The following is an 8,172-nucleotide window of genomic DNA, read 5'->3' on the forward strand; positions in this document are numbered from 1 at the left end:
GCTTCTTAAAGGCGGTTTTGAGGAGGTGGGAGGTGGTGCAGAGACCTGCAGTGCGAGTGCACCGGGGCGCATGTCCCAACGCTGCTCATAGAATGGTCTACGCAGGGCTGCACAGCATGTGTGTATGCATTTGTGGGCATCTCTCCCCTGTCTCCTGATGCATGCGCATGCGCACGCATGTGCCTTTGCATGCACGCAGACGTACACACGTTTCAGCACGAATGCTGCTCTGCCGTCTTTGTCCACAGTTTGAGGAAGTTCAGCTGAAGGAGGCCCTCAACACCGTGGGTGTCAGCAACGGCCTGGCTGTGCGGCCGCCTGACCCGGCTTCAGTGCAATTCAAGATATTTGTGCGCGGCATGCGCATGCAAGAGGTGCGCAACCCCTTGACAGCTCGCGGTAGCACAGCTCTTACACCATGGCTTGTCATAAGCAACTCCCCTTGTCATGCAAATTTGGTTGTGTCTTGGAATTGTGCACATGTTCCACCCCTGATCTGGCCCGATCACCCACCTTGTGCACCTATTAATAGGTGCAGTACCGGTCTTGGCGGACACTGTTCCTCGCACGCACAGCATGCGTGCCAGTGTTCGAGCGGCTGGCCATTGTTTTCCGTGCGCGCAGCACTATGGACGCCCTGACACCGAGCAGCGATGATGCCGGCGCCAGCTGGTTCAAGCGCACTTTCATGTATCCCCTGCAGTTTCGGGTAATCAAGGTGTGTCCTCATGTGTCTTCAGGGGCGCGGCTGCTTTTCTTTCCAAGCAACGGTTCAAAGCAAAACAAGCGCAGCATGCCTGGACTGCAAGCTCAACCAGACGTGGCTGGCCAGCAAAGGGTCCGCCACTGCCATCCCCCACTCCTCGCTCCCAGGTGGCTGAGGCGAGCCTTTTGCCCAATCGGCTTCACATAAAGCTTTTCAGGGTGCGTCGACCGCACCCAGCCACTTGCGTTTGTAAAACAGACGTGCCACAAAAGCAACAGTTGGACATCAGAACGAGATTTGGCAAAGGCAGCTGTGACTATGGTCTTCGTACAGGGGTTTAGGGTTTCTAGCTTCATCTATCGACCACCCATTTAGCTCCATCTATCGACCACCCAGCAACACCCCACATGTTGCATGGCCTGCCCCTGCTCACGGTGCTCTTACGCCTCCACCTCATCAGGACATTGAGGTATCGGACGTTGACATGCTGCTGCCAGGTGGGTGTGCACCCGTTTTCATCTTGACAGCATTTTTCATGGCCGGCTGGAGGCTAAGTGAGCATTAGCCCTGCCCCCACGTCTGAAGACTAGTGTTGCATTATGGAAATAAGAAAACCTTCACCAAAAGCCTATTGCCATTCTAGATTTGGATATCCACCTCCTGGGGCAACTTCCTACCTGCGGCATGCAGGCAGCGTGGCCAAGTTCTCCTGGTGGGACTGGCTCCTCATCGCGGCCCCGATTCTACTTGGACTGGTTTCGGCCGTCACCAAGGCTGTACATGGCTCTCTCAATTTTGACACGCTTCAAAACATCATCAGCAGTGTGATGCTGGTCATCCTGCCAGGCACGGTGAGCCGGTGCCTGCAGGGTGGCCAGTGTCATCAGGCGTACGTACCGCCCTGCCCAGTATTGTGGCTATACGATTGACTTGCATGGCCATACTTGTATGTCATCATGATGGCCGTTTGGAAACATAACCAGCACGCACGGCTGCTTTCACCGCTTGCCTCAGGAGTCCTGCTTTGCGCGCCAGCGGACGCCTTGACTATGCTTGCCAATCTTCCGCCCATCCGTCCTTGCAGTGGGCCTTGCGTGCCTACTTGGCTGTGGCTGAGAAGCAGCAAGTGTACACGGCTCATCTGAACAAAGTCATTCTGTTGGTGCGCACCACGGGACGGGGCGTGACAGGAGAATGTGTTGGCTTTCTTATGAATGCTAGTGTCACTTACATATGGGACCGGCCTTTCCATCAGCCCGCCGTGTGTGGAGGATCTTACACTCACTGGTGCATCTTTCCTGTGCCTCATGTCAAACTGAGTAGCATAACCTCAACAACAACAGCGGGGTCATCAGCCAAAGCCTGGAGGAGGCAAGAGAGCAGGTGCGGTGGTAGAAAGCATCCTGCATAATGATGCACTCAAGAATGAACAGTAAATGGTACTTATTTGCACGGTGGGCGAGCTGCTGTGTGTGGCATAGCATCAGGTGGTGCTTAGGGCGTGGCCACTCACATCCCTGCTCAACACACAATGGCAGGAGGACGTGGAAGCGCTTCTGGCCTACTTCTTCTTGTGGCGCGGGCAGCTCAGCCCCCTACCCATGCAGCAGCAGGACCTTGACCGCGCTGTAGAGACCTGGGTCAACCGACTTGTGAGGGGTGCGCACGATGTTGATGCGGAGCCAAAACACAGCTCCAGCGCCAGTCAAGGAACAGGCATGATTCATCAGAGACACCCAGATTCGCAGTGTTGGAGGCAGCAAGAACAAATGTACATTGATTTTCAGGTGAGATATTGGGTCTTGTGCATGATATATATGCAAGATGCTGTCGCTTCTAATTTACTGCGACCAAGGATTTGTCCAGCTGCGAGCAGCTTTATTGCTTAGGATCAATCTTGCTCATTCATGCGCAAATCTTCCTGCTCCGCAGGTTCATGATGCTGTTGAGAAGTTGGTGGCACTGGGCATCGTCAAGGAGACAATAGATCCCTCCAGTGGCGCCCACTGCCTCACGGCCAGCAGCCTGGACGAGGCGCTTGCAGCGGCACAAGTGGGCAATGTCTCCACGTGGCCGCTGCCGCGCACTGCCGTTGGCAGCGCGCGGCAAGGCCTGAGGGACGGCCACATCAGCGAGGCCTTGGGTAAGGGCACAGTAGCGGCAGATGGGGTGGCAGAGGGGCTGCACCCAGCCATTGGAGGGCTGTACTTGTCCCCTGTGGCGTCAGCAAAGCAAGCAGCAGCGAATCGGGCGGCGGCCGCAGCAACAGTACCCAGGTGTGGCTCCGGCACGCCCTCTAGCAGCAACACCGGGTGTCAAAGAGGCAATGAGAAACATCTGCTGGTATTGCATGCGGTGGCAGGGTGGGACTCTGCGCAGGGTGGTGAAGGTCTGGCGGTGCAGCGCGAGGGTGCAACCCTTGCAAAAGAGCTGGCCGGCTACGTAACAACACAAGTTGGTGGCTTTTGATAGTCATTCTTGATGGACATGCGTCGCCATGCCAGGAGCTTGTGGCATCTCAAGGTGTGTGCATCATGCATCTGTTTATGGCTGTTTGTATCAGCAAAGGGCACAACCCCAGGCACTGATGTTGTGATTTTTGTGTGACATCTTAGTGATATATGAATGCCCATTTGTAAAACAGATCCAATTACAGTATTCTCACGTATTACAGGAACATCTCAGCCGCGCTGCTCTTGAAAGGGGGACTCACAGCCATGAATACTAGTTGAGTCACAGGACGTCACAGAGGTATGCATGCTAGGTGGCATGCAGAACGTGTGCAAGCAGTGGCAGCCAGCAACCCAGGAGTAATGCTGCAGAAATGCCTGGGTGAACGGACTATGCATCCCCTTTATACTTGGCCAGAATAAGAGCAGCCATTCAACCTGGCGCTTGCAAAAGGGGCAACCCAGCTGCAGCATACAAAACACAACACAGAGTAATGTTCGATGCGCGCGCGCAAAATGCAGCGGATGAGATTGAGCAGCAGACCCAGATGCTTGACGTCAACCAGCCTGGAGTACCGCAGGTACCTGCCTGTTTTTGGTACATATTCACGGTAATATGGCCCCATAGATCACCCAGACAACAACCTGAAAAGTGCTTGGCATCAACGTGCAGCAGCAGCCAGCAGGGTGTCACACTCTTGAAACCCCCACAGGCCGCGCATGGTAGCGATCCAACGTTCCTTACCCTGATTGCCCATCCATCCTGCCAGGGCCCCTGGCACCAGGCACTGCTGCCCCTAGCGCAGCTGCCTGCCCCAAGGCCCAGCGCCCATGTGCAGAGGTGGTGATAGGTGTCGGCCAGGCAACCGAAGGCGTTTGCTGCGGCCACCCAAGCGATGGGGCCCCGATCGAAGGCAGGGAGGCCTGCACATCTGCCTGCTGCGACGGCAGCCTTGACAAGGGTGCCGTCTCACTGCGCGGCGCAGTGTGCCTTGGAGGGGCTCCATGGAATGCTGTTCCACGTCGTGACTCATTAACGGGAGCCGACGGTGGCCTGAGGGACGGCAGACCGACTGCAACTCTCCCAGCAGCTGAGACTGGACCTGCGCCACGCTCCACTTCCACCGCTCCGGCAGGTGGCGCCTGGAATAGAGGTAGGATGGCCAAGCGCTGGTGGGGGCTATGCGCCCCACGCTCGTCCTCCTCAACCACGACACCGTCGTTGATGAACACCAGGGGGCTGCCAGGAGGGCGACCCTGGTGAAGACTTTCGCCTGCCATTGGCGAGGTGTTGGCAACCTCTGTGCCCTCGCCTTCTCCCTGACCCTCCCCTTCCACCATCAGAAACTCGCCGCCTGGGCCCAGGACTACTGCCACGACTGGGACCTCTACTCCGCCGTCATCGTTGTCGCCGCCCCATGGGTCCGAGCCTGAAGACGCCCGGCTGCCACGCGGCGGCCGCGACGCTGCACCGACGACAACGGCAGGTGCGCGTGCCGCCGCGTCACTGAGGCTGGCACACAGCTGCTCGCCACCCATTGCAGTGCCTGCGATGCTGGAGTAGGGCGGCGGCTGCAGCCGTGCAGGCAGAGACTGGATGCGGTGGTGGGGCAGCATGCGTGGCTGTGGCAATGCTGCATTTGCAATGGCCGCCTCCGTTGCCGCCTTTTGCTGGTACGTCCTTAAAGCCTGCGCATTGTCCTCCCTATCCGCTGCCTCAGAAACCGGCCAAAAGGCGAGAGAACCTATGGTGCTGGCTCCAGCAGTACCAGGGCCCTGGGTGGCCACGCTGTCAAGGCTGTGGCCCGCACCATCGCCACTGGCACTGCCAAGGGGTGGAGGTGCCGCCTGCTGAGCAGCCACAAGTTCAGTTCGTTGCCGCACGCCCAAGTGGCCGGAGGCAAAGCTGTCACCGCCATCCCCTGCGGCCAGGGACCGTACGCCATGTAGCCCGTCATGGTGTGTGACGATGCCCGCTGGGAAGCCCGCAGGGCCGTCTCCAGGGACAAATGCGCCGATCGTGCCTGGTTGCTCTGCCAGCAGCCGGCGCAGAGCTGCACCCATTGGCCAGCCACGCGACCCAAGCTCTTGGTGAGTCGGCCACTGCCAGGCGGCACCTGCAGGCTCAACAAGATGCTGCCCAGCAGGAGGCCCAAACGCCAGCGGCGGCTGCCCGTGGCTGTAGGCGTCATAATGTGCCCAACCAAAGTCCTCCCAACCATTTGCAAAGGGTTGAAGAAGCGCCTCATGGCCCCAGCCTACTTGCGCTGCACCTGACTGCTGCTGCTGCTGCTGCTGCTGCTGCTGCTGCTGCTGCTGCTGCTGCTGCTGCTGCTGCTGCTGCTGCTGCTGCTGCTGCTGCTGCTGCTGCTGCTGCTGCTGCTGCTGCTGCTGCTGCCCTGCAGTCAGCAGCGCTGAGGTGTGGCTGCAGCCCCCTACGGGGCTTGACACCGTCCGCCAGGGTCCTGCGCCGCTGAAAATCGCCCTGCCGTTGCTGGGTGCCAATCCCTGCCCCGCGGCTGGCATCTGCAGGGGCGATGCCCCAGCAACAACCAATGAGGCAGATGGCTCTGACCGCGAGCGCGGCAGCGAGCTGCAGCGAGCAGCTGCCGCTGCCACAGCAGCAGCAGCAGCAGCAGCAGCAGCAGAGCTGCCTCCTGAGGGCTGCCGCGTCCCCCCGTGCTGCTGGAAGGCACCCTTGTCGACAGGCTGCCCTTGGCCGCCAGCCACGCCGTTGTTGCCGCTGCCGTGCTGGGCCAGCAGTGCGAGGCGGCTCTCTGTGGGCAGGCGTGGCAGGGCACGCAGGCGGCAAACGAAGTCTTCTTGAGCAAGCAGAGCGGGGCTGGAGAAATAACACATGGGTCACGGGCCGAGACAGTGCACTATTGTCAGGAAGCTGTAAATTGACGACAAAGCATGTCCACAGACATATCCATGTCATTCTGTGGTGCCCGACCTCTCCCCAGGGCTTACCATTGTCCAGGAGGTCGGCGTAGTGGGTGATGGGAAAGTTGATGATGGCACCCAGCCCCTTGATCTCAACAGCAGCTCGGTCGTAAGCCACAGCAGCCTGCTGTTCCGTGTCGAACAGGCCCAAATACCTTGTGGCAATGAGGAGTCCACGGGGAGGGAGGCGGCAAGTTACGGTACAAGGTGGTGTTCATGGTGGTATCCGCTTGAGGCTCTGAAACAGCAGCCTGTGTTCAGGCGTGGCGCATCAATCAGGCTCCAGGAACAGACCTCTGTAGCAAACAGACATTTATGTTATGGCGGTGCAAATGGTTTTAAAAGCCCAGCGGTCGTCATCACAAACGTGATGGCCACAACTAACCTGTAGCGGCGCTTCCCATCGACGGGGGACAGTCCAATCCGCGCCTCCCAGCGGCCCTTTGCGTGGCGGCTCACGCCGCGATAGGCGCTGCTGGCGCTGCTAGCGGTACCCTGGGGGGCAGCGCTGCGGCTGATGCGGCGGAGGAACTGGATCAGCTCCTCGCGACCGACCTAGCAGTGCAGGTGCAGAGTAAAACAGAAGCGGCGGAAGGGCGATTTTGAGAAGGAAGCACTTGAATGCAGCGAGGCCACCCATTGTTCAACATGCACTTGCTTTGTTTAAGATTTAGGGTGCAGGCGCCCACATTCACCGGAGTACCTTAATCCACTGCCTCTGCCAACCAGCTCCGCACACCTTGTCGCGGCCGGCCATCTCGCCCTGGTAGGCAGCCAGAGGAAAATTTGTTTGCGCCTCGGACGCTCGGAACTTGACAGCGGCCACATCATAGGCCCTGGAAGGTGCGACGGGGAGGGGAGGGGAAGATGAGAATGGTGTTGCGGCTGCCTTCAGCAAGCGTCCCCACCCAACCAGCCAGAATCGGACGTGTCACTGCAATCGCGCCTGGTGCACACTGCCTGAAAGAGCATGCCCAGCTTACAGCGCGGCCTGCTCCTCTGAGTCATATCCTCCCAGGTAGACTGCGCCGGAGGACCGGGAATGGAGACCGTGTGGGCAGGGCATGTAAGGGAGCGTGCACAAGGGACCGGATGAAGAGAAAACCACAGGCCCGCCAGAACAGGGCTTTGCGCTGACCAAGCACAGCACGAGACAGATCAGCAAGTAAATGCAGACAAATACATACACAGTCACCCACCCTGCTTGCCCTCAAGCCACACATGACTCTCCCATCGGCCGGTGCGGACGTGGTGCGTGACGCCCCGAAACCTGCGCGCAGCGGGATGAGCGGGGTGCACGGCTGGTGGACAGGCCCCCTAAGCGGGGGGCTGAGGATTGAGGGGCATGCTATGCGTGCAGTGCGTGCATAGAGTGGCAAGTGCTGACGCCCTGGATGGCTGGCCACTTGCTGACCTGGACGTGTTGCGCCCACCGCGCTCCTCCAGAGCCCGCCGTGCGGTGGCAGCGCGGTCCCTGTTAAAAGGGGGTGAAAGCGACGACAATCTATCTTCTTTTCAAGCACGACGCTCTTGTGTCAGGTGCAGGCATATGACAGCAGAATGACATCAAGCGTGCAAAAAAATCATCATGCATGTCAAGGATTTGAGATGGCATAAGTCTGTGAAACCTCACCGCCTTGCCGGCCCCACATCCCCGCCGCTGCTGGCCACCACCTCAGCCATCTCCATCATCAGTGCGGCGCGGTCTGCACTGACGGTGAAAGCTGGGAAGGTACCAGCGCTCGCCAGCAGGGGGGAAAGCAGGGCTGTGAGCTCCTGCTGGCCTGCGCTTGGAGCCTGCACCTCTCTCGCGGCTGCAGACGCATCGCCCACCGCCGGGGCGGCGGCATCCGCCGACGTGCCCCGCTGGCTGGGCGCCGAGCGCCGGCCCCGCGTCTTCCGCCGCACAGGCCCTGCGTCTAGCAGCTGCCCCTTCGCGCGATCCTCCCCACCACTGCTATCCCTCTCCCCGTCCCCGTCTCCATTGCCCTTGTTTTGATCAAGCTCCTGGCGGTTAGCCCAGCTGGGGCCCTGCCGCTTTTGTGAATGCAGATTCCTATCGCCTGCCTC

The 8,172-nt window shown here is 59.4% G+C and overlaps 1 protein-coding gene across 1 annotated transcript; it reads right to left on the reverse strand.

Annotated features, from left to right (window-relative positions):
• Positions 1–5,281: 5,281 nt before the first annotated feature.
• MNEG_4596 (AP2 domain-containing transcription factor) lies at positions 5,282–7,794 on the reverse strand (the record flags this gene model as incomplete). The annotated part of the gene is made up of 9 exons (XM_014046930.1): positions 5,282–5,292; positions 5,430–5,555; positions 6,130–6,257; positions 6,488–6,657; positions 6,842–6,938; positions 7,086–7,125; positions 7,302–7,372; positions 7,517–7,576; positions 7,736–7,794. The coding sequence occupies 9 exons, from the start codon at positions 7,792–7,794 to the stop codon at positions 5,282–5,284; spliced, it is 762 nt and encodes a 253-aa protein (XP_013902384.1).
• Between the last annotated feature and the right edge of the window lie 378 nt (positions 7,795–8,172).

This window comes from Monoraphidium neglectum (genome assembly GCF_000611645.1).
Source record: "Monoraphidium neglectum strain SAG 48.87 unplaced genomic scaffold scaffold00646, whole genome shotgun sequence".
NCBI lineage: Eukaryota > Viridiplantae > Chlorophyta > Chlorophyceae > Sphaeropleales > Selenastraceae > Monoraphidium > Monoraphidium neglectum.